At 40.0% G+C, this 22,396-nt stretch overlaps 2 protein-coding genes across 2 annotated transcripts; both read right to left on the minus strand.

Annotated features, from left to right (window-relative positions):
• Positions 1 to 6,110: 6,110 nt before the first annotated feature.
• LOC122558972 (platelet glycoprotein IX-like) lies at positions 6,111 to 11,020 on the minus strand. Its single transcript, XM_087994258.1, has 2 exons — positions 10,860 to 11,020; positions 6,111 to 6,883 (listed from the first exon to the last, which is right to left on the minus strand). The coding sequence occupies exon 2, from the start codon at positions 6,880 to 6,882 to the stop codon at positions 6,241 to 6,243; it is 642 nt and encodes a 213-aa protein (XP_087850384.1). The 5' UTR covers position 6,883; positions 10,860 to 11,020; the 3' UTR covers positions 6,111 to 6,240.
• Positions 11,021 to 15,144: 4,124 nt separating this feature from the next.
• LOC148147946 (platelet glycoprotein IX-like) lies at positions 15,145 to 20,874 on the minus strand. The gene is made up of 2 exons (XM_087994259.1): positions 20,769 to 20,874; positions 15,145 to 16,686 (listed from the first exon to the last, which is right to left on the minus strand). Exon 2 carries the CDS (start codon positions 16,679 to 16,681, stop codon positions 16,097 to 16,099), a length of 585 nt encoding a protein of 194 aa, XP_087850385.1. The 5' UTR covers positions 16,682 to 16,686; positions 20,769 to 20,874; the 3' UTR covers positions 15,145 to 16,096.
• Between the last annotated feature and the right edge of the window lie 1,522 nt (positions 20,875 to 22,396).

Below are 22,396 nucleotides of genomic sequence, written 5' to 3' on the forward strand. Positions count from 1 at the left end.
ACTTGTGATTTTAAAACAACATGCAAAATAGCTCAAATCTTGCAAAAAATGCATTGGTGGAAATGCAAATCTGCTGTTACAATTAAATGTCAAATTGAAGCAACAATTACTTAGATTTTTTTTATTTCTATCATCTGAATTAACTTTGGATGCAGTAAAAATCAAATACTTCTTTCTTTCTGAATATCATTATGGATTTGATGTTTGCATTTTCCTATATTTTCCTCCAATTTCTCAACTCTCAGCCTTTCAACTGTGAAATAGTATTGAGAAAGCAAGTTGTGGAATTGTTGCAAGTTCTAATGTGTAGGGTAACAAGAAACCATATACACTTCAGTGAGTGGGATAAAAGGAAACAACATGACAACTGGAACTGCTCATTAAAGCAATATTCATATTATAGGTTAGTCTATGTGAATTTGCCTATACAATACCCATAAACAAATATCTTTATCTCAACATTATTGATCTAGTTTAAAGTTATTCCTGACCAATTACAATTAGCTTTCTATCTGTCAATCATACAAATATTTGACTTGACCCAGATTTCTAATCACAGAGACAAGAAGTCAAAAGCAGGGATATTTTCTGATAATCATATAGAGTTTGCAATAGAAGATACTGAAGCAGTCTGTGCCCACATGCAGCAAGACTGGACAATCCACCAGGTTTAAGCTGATAAATGACAAGTAACATTCTCACCACACAAGTATTAGGCAGTGACTATCTCTAATAAGAGAGAATCTTACCGCCTCCCCTTGATGATTAGAGGCATTGCCATTGTTGATCCCCTAACATCAACATCCCAGGGTGAACCATTAACCGGAATGTAAACTTGTCTAGCCATTCTATGATTTAAATAGCAGGACAAAGGCTGGGAATTCTGCAGGGAATAGCTTATCCATGGTTCCCAAATCCTAATCACTAAATGCAAGGTAAAATTCAAGAATGTGATGGAATACTCTTCACGTGTCAGGATGAGTCAAGTTAATGAGGGGTATAGATAGAGTTAATGATAGGTGTCTTTTCCCTAGGATGAGTGATTTCAAGACTAGAGGGCACATTTTAAGATGAGAGGAGAGAGTTTTAAAAAAGACATGAGGGGAAAATTTTTAAAACGGGGTGTTTCAGGAAGAATGAACTTGCTGAGGAAGTGGTGGATATGGGTCCAGTTACAACATTTAAGACATTTGGATGAATACATGAATAGGAAAACTTTGGAGGGATACAGGCCAGAAGCAGGCAGGTGAGATTACTTTAGTTTGGGTTTATGTTTGGCATGAACTGTTTGGACTGAAGGGTCTGTTTCTGTGCTGTATGACTCAATAACACGAAGGAAGCTTAACATTGTGCCTCAAGAAAGAAATTCATTTGATTGACACTCTACCACCACTTGATTAGCTTGCTGGGTCCATCACTGGTGCACAGTGGTAGCCGTATGTAGCGTCTAACAAGAATGCACTGCAACAAATCTCCAAGCTTCCTTTCACAGCAGCTTCAAATCGTATGATCTCTCCCACTTAGAAGAACAAGCAAAGTAAAGGTATGGGAATACCACTATCTGAAAGATCTCCTCCAATTCACACACATCCCTGACTTGGAACTATATTGTCATTCCTTTGCTGCTGCTGAGTTAAAATCCGTGAGCTCTGTAACACTAGTGTGGGTATATACACAGCAAAATGGCTGCAACAGTTCAAGAAAGTAACTCACCTTCTTATGGAATTGGGAAAAGGCAATAAATGCTAGCCTTCCCACTCCTGTAAAACACGATCCCATACTCCCAATTCCTTCAACACTGCCATATCTGCTCCCAGGAGCAACAATTCCACTCCAGGACATCCCAGATGGCAGCACGGTGGCTCAGTGGTTAGCACTGCTGCCTCACAGTAGCAGGACCCGGGTTCGATTCCCGCCTTGAGCAACTGTCTGTGCAGAGTTTGCATATTCTCCCCATGTCTGCATGGGTTTCCTCTGGGTGCTGTGGTTTCCTCCTGCAGTCCAAAGATGTGCAGGTTAGGTGAATTGGCCATGCTAAATTGCCCGTAGTGTTAGGTGCATTAGCCAGGGGTAAATATAGGGGAATGGGTCTGGGTGGGTTACTCTTTGGAGGGTCAGTGTGGACTTGTTGGGCCGAAGGGCCTGTCCCCACACTATAGGGAATCAAATCTAATCATGTCCTTCTATTTCAAGGGCTGCAATTTTTCTTCTCACATGATCAACAATACACTCCAACGCAACTCCCGCACCTCCGCCCTTGAACCCCACCCCTCCAACCTTAATAAGGATAGACCACCCCACATCCCACCAGTCCTCACCTTCTACTCCACCACCAATTTCCAGATACGGTGCATTACTCTCCACCATTTTCGCCACCTACAGTCAGATGCCACCACTGAAAATATATTTCCCTCCTGTGAGAAAAAAATACGGACACCAGCCTCCCCATGACGTGGCCACAAAATAGACAACACAAAATTGAGAGTGTGGTTCTGGAAAAGCACAGCAGGCCAGGCAGCATCCAATTCCTGTTGAAGGGTGTATGTCCAAAACATCGATTCTCCTGCTCCTCAGATGCTGCCTGACCTACTGTGCTTTTCTAGCACCACACTCTTGACTCTGATCTTCAGCATCTGAGGTCCTCACTTTCTCCTAGACAACACAAAATGGCTGCACATAGCTACTGAGCCTACCCACATTGCCTCAAATTGGCCAAACCAACCGCCCCAGAAATCACACATACCTCAGGATATGACTCATCCAGCCCAGACTAGAATATACATCTTCAGATTAACTGATAATGAGCCTCCCACTCCACAGTAGCCCAGCACCTCTGATGTCCTTAGAGCACAGCTGCTCCCACTCGGAGTCAAGCCTTCATAGGAGGCACCAAAAGTACTCCACTTGCCCCTTCAACAATACGAACACAGTGATACAAGGATGAAACCCACTAACACCTACTCCAGAAAAGGATCGGAATCTCCCGAGTCAATTAAGAAACTCATTGTCAGACACCAGACACTTTAATCTTTTCAATGAATGAACTTTATTTCTCTTTGTTGTACAACTCACACCATTGTCTCATAACTCACCCTTCATTGTTGTAAGGGTATAAAACTCCACTGTATTCTCTGTTTGGAGAAGAAGCTATGGTTCCTTTTGAACAGCCTGTCAGTGACTGTTTCAGTGGGGTTAAGTCTCTTCTGCGATATCACTGTTTATTAAATAAATCCTTGTCAGTTTTCGATCCAATCTGTGTGTTTGTGATCCTTGATTAATTGGGCTAAAGTCTCCAACTCTTCTTCACCCCTATCCATGTTCTGCAGAGACTGTTCCATCCGTGACTCCCTCATTAGGTCCACAACCCCCACCAACCCACCCTGTACACCTTGCTCCTGCTGCCACACGAGGTGTAAAACCTGCACTCACACCTCATCCCTCACTGCCATCCAAAGCCCCAAAGGATTGTTTCCTGCAATTCCACCCACCTTGTTTACTGCATCCATTGCTCTCGATGTGGTCTCCTCTATATCGGGGAGACAGTATGCTAACTTGCAGAGTGATTCAGGGAACATTTCTGGCACGCACGCACCTGACAACCCCAATGTCCTGTGGCCAACCACTTCAACTCCCCCTCACACTTCGCTGAGAACATGCAAATCCTGGACCTTCCCCATTGCCAAATCAAAGCCAACCACCAATTGGATGAAGAACACCTCATCTTCCACCTCGGGACCCACCAACCACATGGCATCAACATTGACTTTGCCAGTTTCCAAAGCTCTCCTATCCCTAACTCATCCCAGATCCAACCGTACAACTCAGCACTGCCCCCTTGACCTGTCCTACCTGTCCATCTTCCTTCCCACCTATCTGCTGCACCCTCCCCACCTGCATTCATCTATTGCCATTCCACTTATATTCCCTCAAGACCAAACTCCACCCCATTTATCTCTCAGCCCCCTTCCCCTCTACAGTCGTGATGAAGGTCTTATGCCCAAAATGTGGACTCTCCTGCTCCTCGGATGCTGCCTGACTGCTGTGCTTTTCCAGCGCCACACCTCTTGATTTTGATTCTCCAGCATCTGCAGCCCCCACTTTCTCCTACATGCTTACGTCCCAAAAAATGAACAAAAGCTATTCTTCTTATTACTAGTCCCTTGAATCACAGAGGATGGTTGACGTGGAGATGTCAAAATCTTGCTCATGAGGAGGCTACTGGACTACAGATGCCACTTGAAAGATGTTGGCTGACCAGGAGACTCTCCTGCACTTACCTCACACCAAAGGCATACTGGAAAGATTTGCAGGCTGAATAACAATTGGTTTGGCTGCATTATGATTACATCTGTCATGACCATCAAGTCCCAAAGTGGTATGTGTACGTGAAGATTCTAGCTCAGGAGCAGGGAGTGTTTTCTGTGGAAAAGGACATGGAAGGTATAGAATGCAGGGAAATAGATGGTGACATCTTGAAAAATGTCCATATTACAGAGGAGGAAGTGCTGGATGTGGATAATCCTCAGGACTTGATCAAGTGTACCATAGGGAAGTGATTACTGGGCCTTTTGCTGAGATATTTATATCATCGATAGTCACAGGTGAGGTGCCGGAAGACTGGAGGTTGGCTAATGTGGTGCCACTATTTAAGAAAGGTGGTAAGGACAAGCCAGGGAATTATTGATCAGTGAGCCTGACGTCGGTGGTGGGCAAGTTGTTGGAGGGAATCTTGAGAGACAGAATGTACATGTATTTGGAAAGGCAAGGACTGATTAGGGATACTCAACATGGCTTTGTGCATGGGAAATCATGTCTCACAAACTTGACTGAGTTTGTTGAAGAAGTAACAAAGAGGATTGATGAGGGCAAAGCGGTAGATGTGATCTATATGGACTTTAGTAAGGCGTTCGACAAGGTGCCCCATGGGAGACTGGTTAGCAATGTTAGATCTCATGGAATACAGAGAGAACTAGCCATTTGGATACAAAACTGGCTCAAATGGAGAAGACAGAGGGTGGTGGTGGAGGGTTGTTTTTCAGACTGGAGACCTGTGACTAGTGGAGTGCCACAAGAATCGGTGCTGGGTCCTCTACTTTTCATCATTTATATAAATGATTTGGATGTGAGCATAAGAGGTATAGTAAGTAAGTCTGCAGATGACACCAAAGTTGGACAGCAAAGAAGCTTACCTTGGAATACACCGGTATTTTGATTAGATGAGCCAATGGGCTGAGGAGTGGCAGGTAGAGTTTAATTTAGATAAATGCGAGTTGATGATTTTGAGAAAGCAAATCTTAGCAGGACTTATATACTTAATGGTAAGGTCCTAGGGAGTGTTGCTGACCAAAGAGGCCTTGGAGTGCAGGTTCATAGCTTCTTGAAAGTAGAGTCGCAGTTTGATAGGATAGTGAAGAAGGCGTTTGGTATGCTTTTCTTTATTGGTCAGAGTATTGAGTATAGGAGTTGGGAGGTCATGTTGCGGCTGTACAGGACATTGGTTAGGCCACTTTTGGAATATTGCTTGTAATTTTGGTCTCCTTCCTATTAGAAAGATGTTGTGAAATTTGAAAGGGTTCAGAAAAGATTAACAAGGATGTTGCCAGGGTTGGATGATTTGAGCTATAGCAAGACGTTGAATAGGCTAGGGCTGTTTTCCCTGGAACGTCAGAGGTTGAGGGGTGACCTTATAGAGGTTTATAAAATCATGAGGGCCATAGATAGGGTAAACAGACAAGGGCATTTCCCTGGGGTAAGGGAGTCCAGAACTAGAAAGCATGGGTTTAGGGTGAGAGGGGAAAGATATAAAAGAGACTTAAGGGTGGTGTGTGTGTGGAATGAGCTGCCAGAGGAAGTGGTGCAAGCTCGTACAATTGAACATTTAAAAGGCATCTAGATGGGTAAATGAATAGGAAGGCTTTAGGGGGATATGGGCCGGGTGTGGGCAGGTAGGACTGGATTGGGTTGGGATATCTGGTCAGCATGGATGAGTTGGATAGGAGGGTCTGCTTCCATGCTGTACATCTCTATGACTCTATGACATTATCCATCACAGCACAATATTTGTCTAAAAGAAAATATGCAGATTTCAGATTAAGATATCAGCACATATGTCACAATTGTCTCAGTGTAATTTAATGTTATGCTTTGCATGCAGTTTACATAATATCTTGCAAAATTTCCATACTGTCTCAGACAAAAGGTTTGTCTATTAACTCATCATTTGACCATTCAATACCAGACTCAAAGTTCTGACATCTCCCAATTCCTCTTATTCTGTTCACATCTTGTTGCCATTCTTTGCTCTATTAAAGGAGTAAGATCAGATTCTTTATGTGCAAAATTTGGAGCAAACATGTAAATTTTTGATTTGACACTGTTGAATGAATACAACATCAGAAGGAAGAGAAGCAGAAGGAGAAGACAAAGAGCGATGCTTTTGAAGTATACATCACGGCATTGATATTGATTATAGGAATGACACCTTGAATATTCGTGTCCTCTTAGTTCTGCCACAGGCTTCTTACTAATAGAAATAGGTGTGGAACAGGTGACATTAGATTGAACTGTTGTTGGTGGGTTCTGCAGCCACTGTTTGAGGTATGCAATATGGCAATCACAGTTCCAGATGTTGTTATGGAGGCTAATGGCCTTCAGATTCTGCAATTTGTCAAAGGCTCCTGGAGCAACTGTAGTTAGTATGTTGTTGTGTAAATAAAGCTCTGTTGTATTTTCTGGAATAAATGGTAATTCTTGTAGACCTCTGGAGCTGCAGTTAATTTTCATACCCTGAGAAGCAGATTCACACATGCAGAATTCTGGACATAATTCAGCATTTGAAGACCTCAGGAGAAATAGCATGGCTAATCCTGGGGAAACCAACATCCTAAAAATAAATAAATCAAAGAGAAAGAATGATGTCAGCAAACAGTATTTACATTAAATAATACAAAGAACTTCATCTATATGCAGATTTCTGAGAAGAACAAATTTGTTATATGTCAAGTTATCAAAAATAAACTGAACAATTTGGACTTACCTTCTTCTGATCTTATGCAACACAAAGTCAGTTCCAGTGTTTTGTAATCTACTGTTTATTTCCCTATCAAAGTCACAAATATAATCCTGTTGTGACTGTCACAAAGATAACCTTTCCCTCCTGTCCAGCCTGCAGCATTTGATATCATCATAGAATCCCTACAGAGTGGAAGCAAGCCATTCAGCCTACTGAGGTCACACTGCCCCTCCGAACAGCATCCCACCCAGGCCCCACTATCCCTGTAATCCTGCATTGCCCATGGCTAACCCATGCAACCTATACATCCCTGGACACTCTGGGCAACTTAGCATGGCCAATCCACCTAATCTGCACACCTTTGGACTGTGGGAGGAAACCTGAGCACCCAGAGGAAACTCACACAGCCACGAGAAGAATGTGTAAACTCCACACTGACAGTCACCCAAGGCAGGAATCGAACCAAGGTCCCTGGCACTATGAAGGACCAGTGCTAATCACTGAGCCATCGTGCCACCATAAACATGGTTTGCCATTACATCCTCTTCCAGTATCCTTCTAATATTGTTCACCTTCATTGGAGTACACTTGCTCAATTCCATTCTTATATATCTGATGACAGTAGAGAATCACTTTTCTTCACTTTCTGGCTTGGTAATCTCTTAAGTCTACAAGGATGTAGCCTTGACTCCCTGCTATTTCCTATCTATGTGTTGCACTTTGGCAACATCATCCAAAAGCACTGCGTCATTTTCAATATATCTGCTACGTCACCATCGTCTCTCACAATTTCTCAACTGTATTTAAATTGCCAAACTGCGAGTCTAATATCTAGTACAAGATGAGCTGAATTTTTCTTCAATAACTATTAGGAAGATCAAAAGCCTTGTCTGTGGTCCTGTTAGAATTTCTGCTCCCTTGCCTCAAATTGTTTCCTCTCATGACAACTGTCTGAGGCTGAATCAGACTGGTTACAACCTTGATGACATACTTGACTCTGGGATGTACTTCCAAACACTTACCTAAGCCATCAATAAGACTGCATATTCCCATCTCCATTACATATCTCATGCTTTCCTAATCTCAATTCATCTGATGCTGGATCCCTCATCCACACTTTGTTGTTTTTAGACTTGATTATTTCAGCACAATTCTGGCTGGCCTCCCAAATTCTTCCATCTGTGAACCTTCGGACATCCAAAATTCTGATGCCTGTGCTCTAGCCTGCACCTGTTCACGAATCACTCATGCTCTCTGACCATTTTCTTGGTTCTCAGTTGAGTAAACACTTGATTTTAAAATGCACATTCTTATTTTAAAATCCTTTCATGGCCTACCCCTTTGTAACTTTGTAATTACCTTCGGTCAGACCAGCCTCCATGATATCTGTCCTCCTCTAATTCTAGCCTCTTCAGCATCCTTAATAGCGCTGCCATTTCTATGAGTGCCTTCAGCTGACAAAGCTGTAAACTCTGGAATTGTTTCCCTAAAGTTCTTTACCTCTAAACATTTCTTTCCTTTCTTAAAAGGCTCCTTAAAAGCTACCTCCTCTCCTCTAATACCTTCTTCAGTGACTTGGTGGCAAGTTTTCTATATAACATTCTTACGAAGTGCCTTTGGGACATTTTATTAGTTTGAATGTGCTGTACAAATACACATTATTGTTGTTAATAGAAGATAATACTTGTCACATAGTAGAGCTCCATAGTCAGTGTATTTCTCAATAAGCTAAATCCCGTTCATTGATTCTGAGGTTTTCTAGTTTGGAAGTGACAATTATGGACAAATTGAATTAACTTAGACATTAAATGAGCTACTGCATGTCAGCAGTAACCATCTGTATTATTTACTGCCAATTATGCTTTGGGTATAAGGCATAAGGACAAGAAATTAGATTGGGCAGCACCCATTTTTCAAGTAAGAGACAAATGCTGAACAATTCTGCATTGAGTATACTCTCACCATGTGTTAGGACTGTGTGGCAAACTAAAAAGATCAGGGTACCTGCTTTAAACTGAAGCTAGACCTATTGCCTGTGCAAAATAGGGTTATAATATTTTTAATCAACCTGTTTAGACATGTTTTGCCACACTTCTATGACAAGTAGGATTTGAACCCAGCCTTTCGGTCTAGTGGTAGGGATTCTACCACTGCATTATAAGATCTTTAATCAGCTTTAATACTTATTTTGTGGCCCTTTCCAAACCTGGTTCATTTGTACCTTCCAAACAATATTTTCAGGGGAACAGCTGCCACCAAAAGAGTAAGTTAAAAATATGTTTGGAAGACTTAGAGTGATAGAATCATAGGAATGTGCAGCATGGAAACAGTCCAACTCATCCATGCCGACCAGATATCCAACCTAATCTAGTCCCATTTGCCAGCATTTGGCCCATATCCCTCTAAACGCTTCCTGTTCATATACTCAGACAGATGCCTTTTAAATGATGTAATTGTACCAGCCTCCACCACTTCTTCTGGCAGCTCATTCCATACATGCATCACCCTCTGTGTGAAAAAGTTGCCCCTAAGGTCCCTTTTAAATTTATCCCCTCTCACCCTAAACCCACCCCAGGGAAAACATCTTATCTATTTACCCTATCCATGCCTTTTATGATTTTATAAACCTCTGTAAGGTCATCCCTCAGCTTCTCCTTATAGCGCATACCCTCCAACCCTGGCAACTTTGTTTGCTTTGCTGTTTTTCCTTAAGGATAATATATCCAAATTAGTGAAAATGCTATTTGGTCATTCTGTTTTGCATCTCTTTTTGCCAGCTCTGATATCCACTTACATCCAAAAATTGTGTTTGACAATTCAGAATTTGGAGAATGGGGTGAAGCTGCAATTATTTTGAACCTTGACCATTTTTGAATCTTCTGGACTGTTCAGAATGGATAAATAAAGGTGGTGGAAATTGTCTTCTTCATCTGTAAGTACTTTATAAATTAGACCTGTCTATCCATGAATTACTTTTCTAACTGGGTGTTGAAAATTGGAAATCCGTATCAAACAATGTTATTACTGTATGTGGCTTTTTTTTTAACATACCAAAAAGAAATTTCAATATTTGAAAAGTTGCAATTGCTCATCTCAAACCATAAATGTCCTTAGCAGCAACATTTGTTGCTTGGTGTACTGTCTTATTTGCTTACCTCAAGGAAAACTAATTATTATTTTTTCTACCACTCCCACAGCGATCACTGAACTTAGTACAAACCAATTTCGCTGTGAGACTTCCCAGCTATCTGGTAGCTTGCTTACTTGATAAGTTTGCTGAGTCACTGAGGCAACAGTTAGCATTTTTTAAATCCACATAGGTAAAGAAATACTAATTTAATGGAAACTAACAAACTATTAACTTTTCTAGTAACAGATGTTGAAAAGTATGAAAATGGCAATATTTGACAGAAGGCCAGGGTTTCCTTTACCTTCCTTGGTAAAACTATCTGGCAGTGAGCTGTGCTGACAAAGCGAGTGATGCAAGGGGTGAGATTATTACACAGACACATGTTTATGAGTTGCCTATTGGACTTTGCAGTTATTCTGCATGATGGATGAGGCAAAAAAAACAAATGTTGAAGGCTTTTCAGGTCGAGGAATTGAACCCAGAACCTCACACTTGCCAGACAAAGGCAACCTTGAATTTCCAAGTCTTAATTTTCTTGCAGTTCAACATATTCTTTAGTAAATAGATGTATAATCTATAATGTAAATGGGCTAAACTAGCTATTTAATGTCAACATCAAATTAAACTTTCTCTTTCAAAACCTAAATTAGAGTAATGATAATCCATAAATGACAATTTCAACAATAGCTCAACCTTCAGAAAATTAATATAACCTACCTTTATATTTTATTTAAACTTGTGAAGTTTTCGAAATACTATGCTGCATGTTTCAGAAGCAGAAGAACTGACATCTCCCCAACAGTCGACACCCGCTTCTCAGTGGTATTTCCAGATCAGCACAAAGCAGTAGGTTCAATTAGTTGTGCACAGTCATATGTCTACGTGACCAGATACAAATAACTAAGAGTTACTCTAATGACAGTTGGATTTTTTAATCACTAATACGATTAGGCAGCTGCAGTACTTCAACATGTGGTTATGCTAAGCACGTCACATGATGGAAGGGAAACCAAATGTTTTGAGAAGATAACAATTACTTAACTAACACGCTAAACAACCCCCAAGTTTTAAGAAATAGCTTGAACCGCAGTTACATTTTATTATCAGGATTAAAATATGAGGGCTAACATGTTTTGTTTTTCTATCATTAATATAAAAGACAACAAAAAAACTTTAAAAGTGCCTAAATTATTGGTTGGCCAAGTACTCTGCTTATCTAGTAATAAGTATACATATGAAATTGTCATGCAGAGGTTGAAAAGAAATTAGAACAAGCAGCAAAAAGCTATGATGGATTTCAAGCAGGAACAGAGAGATACATGATTCTTGGACTTCAAACATAACATAAGGAACAGCTTCACAGAGAAATCTATTCTTAAAATCAACATATTGTTACTTATTCCAAGAAATATGGCAGACTGTTTTCCTTATTCATTTATCATTCTCAAGTTAATCCTTATCCACACATTGTCATGTGCAGTTGGAATTGCTGTGGATGTAGTTAATCATATATAGTTTTGAAGATCCTATCCATTAGAATCCTTGGTTGGTTTGCCAGTGAAGATATTGTGCTCAAGAATCCTCTTGAATGATGATTTTCTCTTGTTTCAAACCACTCCCAACAAAAGTCATCCTCTAGAGGTGACACAAGTACAACTTGAGCCAAAATTTAGATTCAGGAATTTCACTCGAGTGTTTAGATTTTTGAGATTGTCGGTGGATCCATTTTTTAAAGAAAGATTAATAAGGATGATTTAGTCAAAACCACAATGGTGAAACATAATAATATACTGTCTTAAAAAAAATGAAAGGAGAAATTTAAACTCCTATGACACAGCAGAATTAAAATTAAGTTGGTAGATTTACAGCCCCTTTTCTGCTCCATCGGTTTTCCTCTCATAACCTTCCACTGGCTAGTTCAGGCTCCAGGCAGAATCAGCCAGGTGTTTCAGGAAGCCATAAAAATTGTGATCAGCCATGAGAACATGATTCTCTCTATGAGGGGGAGTGAGGAATCTGATGTTGGCCTCCCCTTCTCCTGGCTGGGCCTAGTCCTGGACTGTCATCTCCTCGAATGAGATCAAGGGAGGGATAGAGTGAGCTAGAAGTGTCAAGCCCATCTGGTAGTACTGGTGCACATGGTGGTGAGGTGTTCAGAGGGACTGAGCAGGCAACGCAGAGGCTATGCAGAGTTGGCATTGTCAGAGTCATAGAGTTATAGAGTTATACAGCACAGAAACAGACTGTTCAGTTCAAACAGTCCATGACAAACATAATCCCAAACTAAACTAGTCCCACCTGCCTGCTCCTGGCCCATATCCCTCCAAACCTTTCCTATTCATGTACTTGTCGAACATCTTTTAAATGTTGTAATTGTACCTACATCCATCACTTCCTCAGGATGTTCATTCCACATGTGAACCACCCTCTATGTAAACAATTTGCCTGGTTAGGGGGTCTGAGAGTGAGTGCAGGAAGATGTTGCAGTAAACAGTAAGACTGGTACAGCATGAGCCTTGGAGGGAGGTGGCTGCGTGAGCGAGTAGAGAGGGAGGAGAGTGTGCAAGAGATAGAGTAAGTGTGATATAGCAGAGAGAAGAGTGTGGCACTCATGCTGGTGGAACAGAGAAGACCGCTGAACTATTTTCAAATTCATTTTGTGGGCTGTGGGTGTCACTGGCTTGTCCAACATCTATCCCCCGTCCCTAGTTGCTTTGCAAAGGTGGTACTGAGCTGCCTTTTTGAACTGCTGCAGTCTGCCTGCCATGGGTTGACCCACAATGTGCTTAGGGAGGGAATTCCAGGATGTTGACCCAGCAACAGTAAAGGAATGGTAAGTCAGGATGGTGAGTGACTTGGAGGGGAATTTGAAGGGGTGGTGGTTAGATTGCCTCTTATTGGTAATGGTCATAGCTTGACATTTGTGTGGCATGAATGTTACTTGTCACTTGTTAGATGAAGTTTGGATATTGTCAAGATCTTGTTGCATTTGAACACAGACTGCATGAATGTCTGAGGAGTTGCAAATGGTAGTGAACATAGTGCAATCATTGGTAAAAATCACCACTCTGTCTTTAAGATAGAGGGAAGGTCATTGATGAAGCAGCTAAAGATAGTTGGGGCTTAGATACTACCCTGAGGAACTCCTGCAGTACAGTCCCATACTGTAGGGATACTGTGATTCTCTGATAGAAAAATGTCCTTTTTACCTCTATTGTGAAAGTGCACTAAATCATTACTTACATCATTAATCATACATCATTAACAATAAATCATTACTTACGGACTATGTAAGGGTTGTTACTACTGGACAAGTCAGATCCCAGAATGAAATCTGGCTTGATAGGTCATATTCTGTCTTTTTTAAAAAAATAACATGGTAATCTTCACTGAAAGAAGAGCACAACAGGCTGTTGCTTTGGATTTAATGATAAAATAGAAACTAATTGCACAATAGAAAAATAACATTAAACAAGCCAAGATGTCTGCACATAAGCTTTAAAAGATTTCAAACATTTGGCAAACCAAAAGCCGATTCCCCAAAACCATCACTTTACAGTTAGTCAAAATCCAGAGAAAGGTTATTTCTCTATATATTTGTAGATTGACTTAACTGTTTCTTTCTAGTCCTGGGCCTATGAACGAGAGGCTTTTCTTTGGCTCACACAACTGAAATCTTAGGCTTTCTCAGCTTTGAATAGCCAATGTTGATTTCTAACCAAACACTCATAAACTGTAAGTTTTCACAAACTGAAACCCTTACTTACAGATAATTTATTCACTTGACAGCTCTAGGAGAACCTATTCTTGTATTTGATTTCAGCCATGACTCAAAACAACATTGGACATTTCTGATAGTGAAGACACCTTAAAAGAGTACAGGCCAAACTATGGACAATGGGCAAACAATTGCACAGGAGGGAACACCATTGCTCCAGTATTGTCAATGCTGGGTTCTGCAGAAAGGATTGACTATGGGTCCCTAGACAGAATGAGTACGGGGAGAATTGAGTCATGGCAGGTGCTCAGAAACAAGGAGGATAAGGGGAGAGCAGAGCCAAAAGCAAGAGAAGAGGGCTGATGTTCTGTGGACCACCCTCTTCCTGATGTTGCACAGTTTGATTACGCGCATACTGCCTGTGAGTGAAGGACACGCAGAGTAGGGTGCTGGCAAAAGCAACCAGTGGTGGTCCTTAAGATCCTCAACTGATCTGTGGGGAGGAAGACCCTAATCTTGAACTTGTCCAGGGGAAGGTGGGAAGGCAGCAGAATCACCAAACCATTCCCCCCTGAATCAAACAGTCGTCTTGCCTCCAAACACATCTTGGGGAGGGCATTAAAATTTGTCCATTGAGGAACTTCAATTGCCCAAATAGTGATCTTTATTATAGTAGAGTAAAGCCTGTAGTGTGTTCCCTTGACCAATCTGTCCTAGCTTCAAGTAGATAGAAATATTGCTCAAATCTGGTGCTGAGAACTGAGGTGGAAGTGACAGACCTCAGAATTGCACGATGCCATTTGGATCCTTTCCTTCTCACCCCAAGTTCATTTCCAGCCCAGAAGAGATGCACTTAGGTCTGATAGCAGCAGGCAACATCGTCCTTGGGATTCACTTTCAAGTGTATGTTGGGATGTGCTTGGATAAGAACGACCATTGTGTCATAAAGTTAAATTAGTAATGGAGAAGTGAAAAGAACAATCTAAAGTAAATGTCTGAATTGGAAGAAGACTAAGAGATGAGAGAGGATCTAACCAGGATAAAAGGAACTAACGATTGACAAGGAAGGCTGTAATGAAACAATGATTGACATTTAGAGAGGGTATGTTACACCTACAGGCTGGTTACATTCCAACAAGGTAGAAGAAAGGGAGGCAAAGCCAGGATTCTTTGGTTGTTGATGGAAATTGAGAATTGGATGAAACATTTACTGGCTATAGTAAATGAATGAACAGTTTTATTGTATCATTACAAAGATGTCTTTTCTAAAGAGACAACATGAGCCATCATTATTTCATTGTTTAAATAAAAAGTGTGATTAACAGTTAATAGAGCAAGAAACAATCCAATACATTCTTTTGTTTACAAATGACAGGCATTTGGAAAAAAACTGGTATTATAAAACCTTTATTTCTTCACAGCTGTAATACAATTGTATTTTTCTATTAACATGACATCAACAGCAGTGACATATTAATTTCAAAACATTCAGGTGACATTTAACAATAGTGAAAAAGCATGCAATGTTTATTTGACATTCATTATTTTCCTTTTTTTCAGTTCTGCTCAGTCACATACCATTTTTTGAACATTCGATATATATAAAACCAACTCCATGCTACATTAAAATCATAAGTGTGAATCTATATTACACACTACAACCTGGGAGTACATTTTAAATTGTAAGATGAATTTTAATACATAGGAAAAGGGTGATTGAGAAAGAGCATAAATTAGATTAGTGAAATTGGAAGTGGTTTGAGTTTATGCAGTTAGTAGATTATGTAACATAGTCTGTGATCACAGAACTAGAGAACTTTACAATGTGACTGGAGAGTCATACAGAGCTGGATTTTATGGATCAGCAAAAGCGACTAATATTGTGTCAGTAAACAATTTGTTACTCATGCTATCAGGCAGAGACTTAACAAAAAGTGAAGAAAATCTAAAAATAATTAGGGGTGGGAGAGTAAGGGTGCAGTGTTCACTTTGCGCAATGGTGTAATACAAGTGATAGCAATCTATTTTACAATTCTCATGGTTCTTAATTTCCGTTGATTTGAGAATTACCTCTTCCATTTTTGCAATATTTAATTGTCAAAAGACTGGTTTTATGTCTCTTGGATTTATGGGGGTCTTTCAGTAATAGTACTGCTTAGAAAGGAATATGAGGGAAAACATTGAAGGAATGCACTGATAATCAAATTTGTTTATTCAAAGATTTTTCTATTACTCTTTAATCTACTTTGAGACTTTCTGACAGAAAGTAAGAACCTGTCATAAAAGCCCAGAAGTTCAAGTGTTTTGCAATGTAAATTGTACACAGCAACAAAATAAGAACAAGCAAAAGTGCACTAGCCAGCCAAATATCTCTGTAAAGAAACAATTTACACTGAATCGATTCATGGTTAGTACAGGCAGCATACTCATTCCCTGTTAGTTTCAATATTTGTTTACCATTAAGTAAAACAGGAGTTGAACAAAGAACTGATGCATTAGCATTGAGTTGATGGTCTTCCAGCCAGTGTTTGAGATATGTGATATGGCAATCACAATTCCAAGGGTTGTTTGACAGGTTGACCTTCCTCAGTTTCTGAAGCTTGTCAAACATGCCTGGAGCAACTGTGGTTAAATCATTATTTTGTAGGTAAAGTTCAACTGTGTTTTCAGGGAGAACAGGAACTTCCTTCAGGTGCTTTGAGCTGCAGTCAACTTTGAGGCCCAGGTCATTGAGTGTGGCGCATTGGCAGGATATTGGACATAATTTTACACTTGGCAAATTGAGCAAGAAAAGGAATGCGAACCCACCAGAGAGCAACATTTGTGCTGTGGTAAAATAAAAAGAAAATATTAATAAACAAAAACAGATAAGTAGCATTCATTTATTTTTTCCTTCTATCTACTTCTGGAAGATGTTAATTCCCTTATTGGGAAATATTCCCATCAGAAGCAGTAACCTTCATAATGAGGGCAGAATTGCATCACAGTCACAGTTTGATTGGAAGTGAGATCAGAATCAAAATTGAAAGTAGAGCCTTGGTAAGCTCACTGAAGAGTTTGCAAATCCAAATGGTCTTGAAGTGGGAGATACCAATGAAATAATGGTGGGCAGCCAATCTAACCAATTAATGAACCAACTGGGGTAAGTTCCTGGGATTTCTCTGATGTTAGAATTGGTCTCCTAGCTGAGACTGGTGTCTGTCAGGGCACCTGGAGGCAATTCACTTGTGGCAGGTCACTCTGAGGCATTGTGCTCAATCCCACCCATCACAGAACTAGTGAGATGAGAAAGCCACAGTCACAAGTAATCCTGTGAAGGGGATTCCCTTCTACAATCGTGACTGTGGTCAACCTTATAATTAAATTTTAAGAAGGCTTTGAGACTATCTTCATGTTACAAAATCCTTCCAGTCCCTGGCATGCTCTAGCTATGGCTAGCTGTCATGATGGAGTTGCTAGCCATCCAGCATGTCTGATCCTTCAGTTGGGTGTCCCAGCTAAGGAATCCATCTTCTGTCCTTAATTAGATACTGAACATGGACTTGGTCTCTCCATTGGCTGTCTCCATCAGAATTTGAAGATGTGTGGCCAGCCAACATGTTTTTATTCATTCATGAGATGTGGGCATTGCTGACGGAGCCAGGAAACATTACTCAATCTTAATTGTTTTTGAAAAGCTACTGGTGAGCTGTTTTCTTGAACTGCTACAGTTCATTTGCTGTAGTTATACCCACTTTGCTGTTAGGGACAGAACTTCAGGGTCTTGACTCAAAAGAACAATGATATCCGAGTAAAGATGTTAAGTGTCTTGGTGTGGAACTTTCAGGTTGGAGTGATTCAATCTATGTGTTATTCTTGCGCTTCTAGATTGTCTAGTCCCATTCAAATCTTAGACAACATGAGATTGATAGTGAGAGTTTCAGTGATGGTAAGGCCATTGGAGGTGCAACAATTAGAATCTCTCTTGTTGGATATGGTGATTGCCCAGCTGTTGGGTGATGTGTATGTTACTTGTTGCTCATCAGTTCAAATTTGAATGTTGTCCAGTTCTTGTTGCATTTAGACACAGGCTGCTTCAGTATCTGAGGAGTCACAAACAATGCTGTACATTCTGCAATCATTCAAGAACCTTCTGCCTTTATGATGGAGGGAAGATCATTGATGAAGCAGCTGAAGATGATTGGGCCTAGAACACTACCCTGAGGAACTCCTGCAGAGATGTTCTGGAGCTGAGATATCAGCCTTACAACAATCATAGCCATCTTCTTTTGTGTCAGCTATGACTCCTAACAGTGCAGAGCTTTTCCCCAATTCCTATTGACTCCGGTTTTGCGCGGGCCCTTGATGTCACAGTCTGTTAAATGTCAAAGGCAGTCACCCTCATTTCCCTGCTTCAGTTCACCTTTTTCACCGTGTTTGGACCAAGATTGTAATGAGATCATGAGCTGAGTAGACCGTCACATCCAAATGAAGCATCAGTGAGCAGTTATTATTAAGTATGTGATGTTTGATGGGACCGTCCATCACATTTTTGTTTAACATTGAGATTAGACAGATGAAGTCATAATTGGCTGGGTTCAATTTGTCCCACTTTTTATGGACAGAACATATCTGGACAGTTTTCCACATTGTTGGGTAGATATCATGTGTTCTAGCTGAATTGTATCAGCTTGACTAAGGACATTGCTAGTTGTGGAGCACAGTCATCAGTACTATTGCCATAATGTTGTCGGGATCAATGGACTTTGAAATATCCATTGCCTTTAGCTAGTTCTCAACATTGCATGGAGTGAACTGAATTGGCTAAAGACTGGCATCTGTGATGCTGGAGACTGCAGGTGGAGGCTGAGACAGATAGTTCTCTCAGTATTCCTGGCTAGAGATAAATGCAAATGCTTTAATCTTGTCAGTTGCACTGATGTGTTAAGATCCTCAATATGTGAATTAGGGTATTTGTGGAGCTGCCTGCTCTAGTGAGTGTTTAATGGTTCATGACTTATCATGACTGGATGCGGTAGAAAAAAATGCTGGGTTTGTGTAATCACTGAGCTCTGTTTATCGCTGTTTGGCACACAAGTCTTCCTGTGATGTATCTTCACAAGGTTGACACTTCATTTTAGGTAAGCCTCATTTTGTCCCTCATATGCCCCTCTGCATCCTTCACTGAAAATGTTGTCCAGTGACAAACAGGGTCAGGGCTTGTTATTGGCCACAATGAAAGAAACATTTAAAAACTTGTAAAAATCCCCATTAGTATCTATGAATTGTGAGACTACAAGCATTCAGAGTAATGAAACTGCTCTCCTTCCCAAACAACAAGCAAAACCTGGTCCACAATGTATATATGTAAATAATTGCCTTGAAAGAGGGAGCAAATGAGGACTGCAGATGCTGAGGATTAGAGTCGAGAGTGTCGTGCTGGAAAAGCACAGCAAGTCAGGCAGCATCCAAGGTGTCCTGATGAAGGGCTTATGCCCGAAACGTCAATTCTCCTGCTCTATGGATGCTGCCTGACCTGCTGTGCTTTTCCAGCACCACATTCTCAATCTTGAAACAGGGAGCACCAATTAGTTACTGAGGTCTCAGGTGTGCTTGGCTCACGTTAAGCAAACATTGAAGTTAGCTTTTTATAATTATGCACCATTGTATTAATATATATATATATAGAAAAAACTATTAGAGTACTAAATTGCCGCATCTCTCAAAATGCCTGCTACATTTGTGCAAGATGAATGTCTCTTACTATTATGTTACTATTGTAATAAAGGACTAATTCTTTTTTCATTGTCCTGTTTTTTGATGTAATTATCAAGTATGGTTTGAGTGCATAGTGTTTACACTTCCAATTCAATTTGCACAATTTTGTTAGTGCTAGGAGATGGGTAACAAATAATGACTATGACTTACTCTTCATAATATTGACAGCTGTGAAATAAATGACAGTAATTTATAGATTAGATTCCCTACAGTGCAGAAACATGCCCTTCGACCCAACCAGTCCACATCAACCCTCCAAAGAGTAACTCACCCAGACTTATTTCCCTCTGACTAATGCACCTAAATCTATGGGCAATTTACCTAGGCTGCACATCTTTGGACAATGGGAGGAAACCGAAGCACCCAGAGGAAACCCACGCAGACACGGGAGAATGTGCAAACTCCATGCAAACAGTCGCCCGAGGCTGGAATCGTACCTGGGAGCCTGGTGTTGTGAGGCAACAGTGCTAACCTTTTCTGATTAGTTGAATTACTTGCTAGAAAGTTGTTGCAGGGTAAAATACATTGTAAGGGAAACCAAAGGATTATAACAAGACTTGAAGTTCCTCAGATTGAACACTTGTGATAGGTTCTATGTTTCTTTAAAGAGACCACATTTTGTAAAGCATAGTGATGAAAGGGAAACACTGCTCTATGTCTATTGTTTACAGGACTCAAACTAGTGTTTGACTGAATTTTAAAGAAATTTGCTACACAATTTTAATAGAAATATAATCAGAAATACAGATGGCTTAGTATTTTAATGAATGGCACACCACAATTTTACAAATGAAGAATAATTATTTGGACATGGTTCTGGAGGTTTTCCTGCTGTTTTATGCAGTATGAATGATCACTTCCAGAAAAAAACAGGAGAGAAACTGAGAAAGTCTGAGGCAAAAACATCTTCCTGGAAGAATAAGAAATTTTGCTTCTCAATTTGCTTGAAGGAGTGTACCATTTGCCCCTGCTCCTATTTTTCATGTTTAGGTTCAATCAACAAAATTAACTTTCAAGCTACATATTTACCATCTACCAAATCTTTTTCTTTTAATGAAACAAATCTCAGTTCACCAACAGCCTATTCGTAAACTATGTTAGGAATTTAAATAAGTTCACAATCACCATCCGTATTAAATTTTATTTCTTACCTTTTTTATTTGACTTGATGGTCAATGAAGTCTCAAGACTGAGTAGCAAGTGAAGAAAGCAGACAAAGGACTGTTTGTCTCAAAATGAGTAAACAGGACATTATCCACTTTTCCAGAAACCAGAACGGAAATTACTTTGTAAACTTTCACATATCATCCCAGGTCATATTTCCTGTTTCATATCTATATATATGTGTTTCAAAACTCCAATGATTCATTTGAAACCTTGTTCTGAGCAATTTTATTTGAATAAAGGAGGCTAAAGGCAATTTATAATTAACATTTACTTGCTATAAATGGTTCTCCATGCTTCTGATAAAGAATGAATTTGACATGCAGTGTGACAAGGCAAGCATATTAAATGCACTAAAATGAAAGAAATACTTGGAGTAACTGTACAAACGTTTCTAGGGTGGAGATGGCCTCCTACTTGTCTTTTCCCCAGCCTTGTTTGGAATAGTGATCCTTTCTTTGTCCACATTCAACTTTTTAAATTTGTATTTGTTTATCCATTTCTTCAATATTTGCTGATGTGGTACAAGGGTGAAAGCCAATTCATAGTTGCTTGTGAAAATGTGGCTTTGGACCATTCTCTTGAATAATGCTTATTTAAAAAGAGTCATATGAACGACAGCAAACAGAACTTATGATCAAAACTGAGAATATCTCCAAAAAATGCAAAGGCCAATTTTGCGAGCAAAGTGCAAAGAGATATAGAGAGATTAAGGAAGTGAGCAACAGGTGGCAGACATGGCATAATGTGGGGAAATGTGAGATTATTGACTTTGATCCAGTATCAATGACAGTAAGTTTGAAGTCAAAATTTTGTTTGGAATTGTTAGAGACTGATGGCGTGGGAAATGTGGAGGATATGGTTTTGTGTGGGGCTATACAGGTGGTATTGAGGACCATGCTGGGGCATAGGAAAATGTGAGGGGACATGGGGTGGGATCAGAGAGTGTGATGGGGCACTGGGAGGTATCAAGAAATGCTTTTATCCTTTACCAACAGGCTGCTGACAACAGGATTGAACAATGTCTGTCTATTGGGTGTACAATTAAAGATGTCTGGAGCTGTGTATTAATGATATTCACTTCTTGGCAAGTCAATATTCAAATTTATAATGCAAAATAGATTTGAAGTTAAGTGGATTAAAATAAAAAGCTTAAGGTATATAGGTATAGAGCAAGTAGCTGTGATTAGAACTGTCTTCCCATGTGGGAGATAAATACTGAAATTGACAAATGGGACTAAATATTTTGATCCCTTTTGTATCTTCTTTTTATGATTGGTCCACTTCAATTCTAATTGACATCACAAATAAGTATATACCTATAAACCCAAACCTAGCAAAGTAAATCTAGAAATATTGGCTCCATTAGTGACATTGAAGGTATTTACAAATTTGACCTTTTCTGCCACTGAATCAACAACCAGATCTCTGAGATAAATCTTCCAAAATACAGTGCTCAATTGCATCTTAGGGGTCAAAGATTCCTTGCTTGGCCAGGTTATTTCATTCATCAATTTTACCAAGGCAAATAGACAGAAACAGCTCTACATTTTAGTGAACTCTGCAATTGCACCTCCTCTTAATTTATGCCCATCTCTTTCCAAAATCCTTATGA

Source organism: Chiloscyllium plagiosum, unplaced genomic scaffold (assembly GCF_037043375.1).
Source record: "Chiloscyllium plagiosum isolate Xiang-an unplaced genomic scaffold, Cpla_swu_hap1 HiC_scaffold_14, whole genome shotgun sequence".
Taxonomy (NCBI): domain Eukaryota; kingdom Metazoa; phylum Chordata; class Chondrichthyes; order Orectolobiformes; family Hemiscylliidae; genus Chiloscyllium; species Chiloscyllium plagiosum.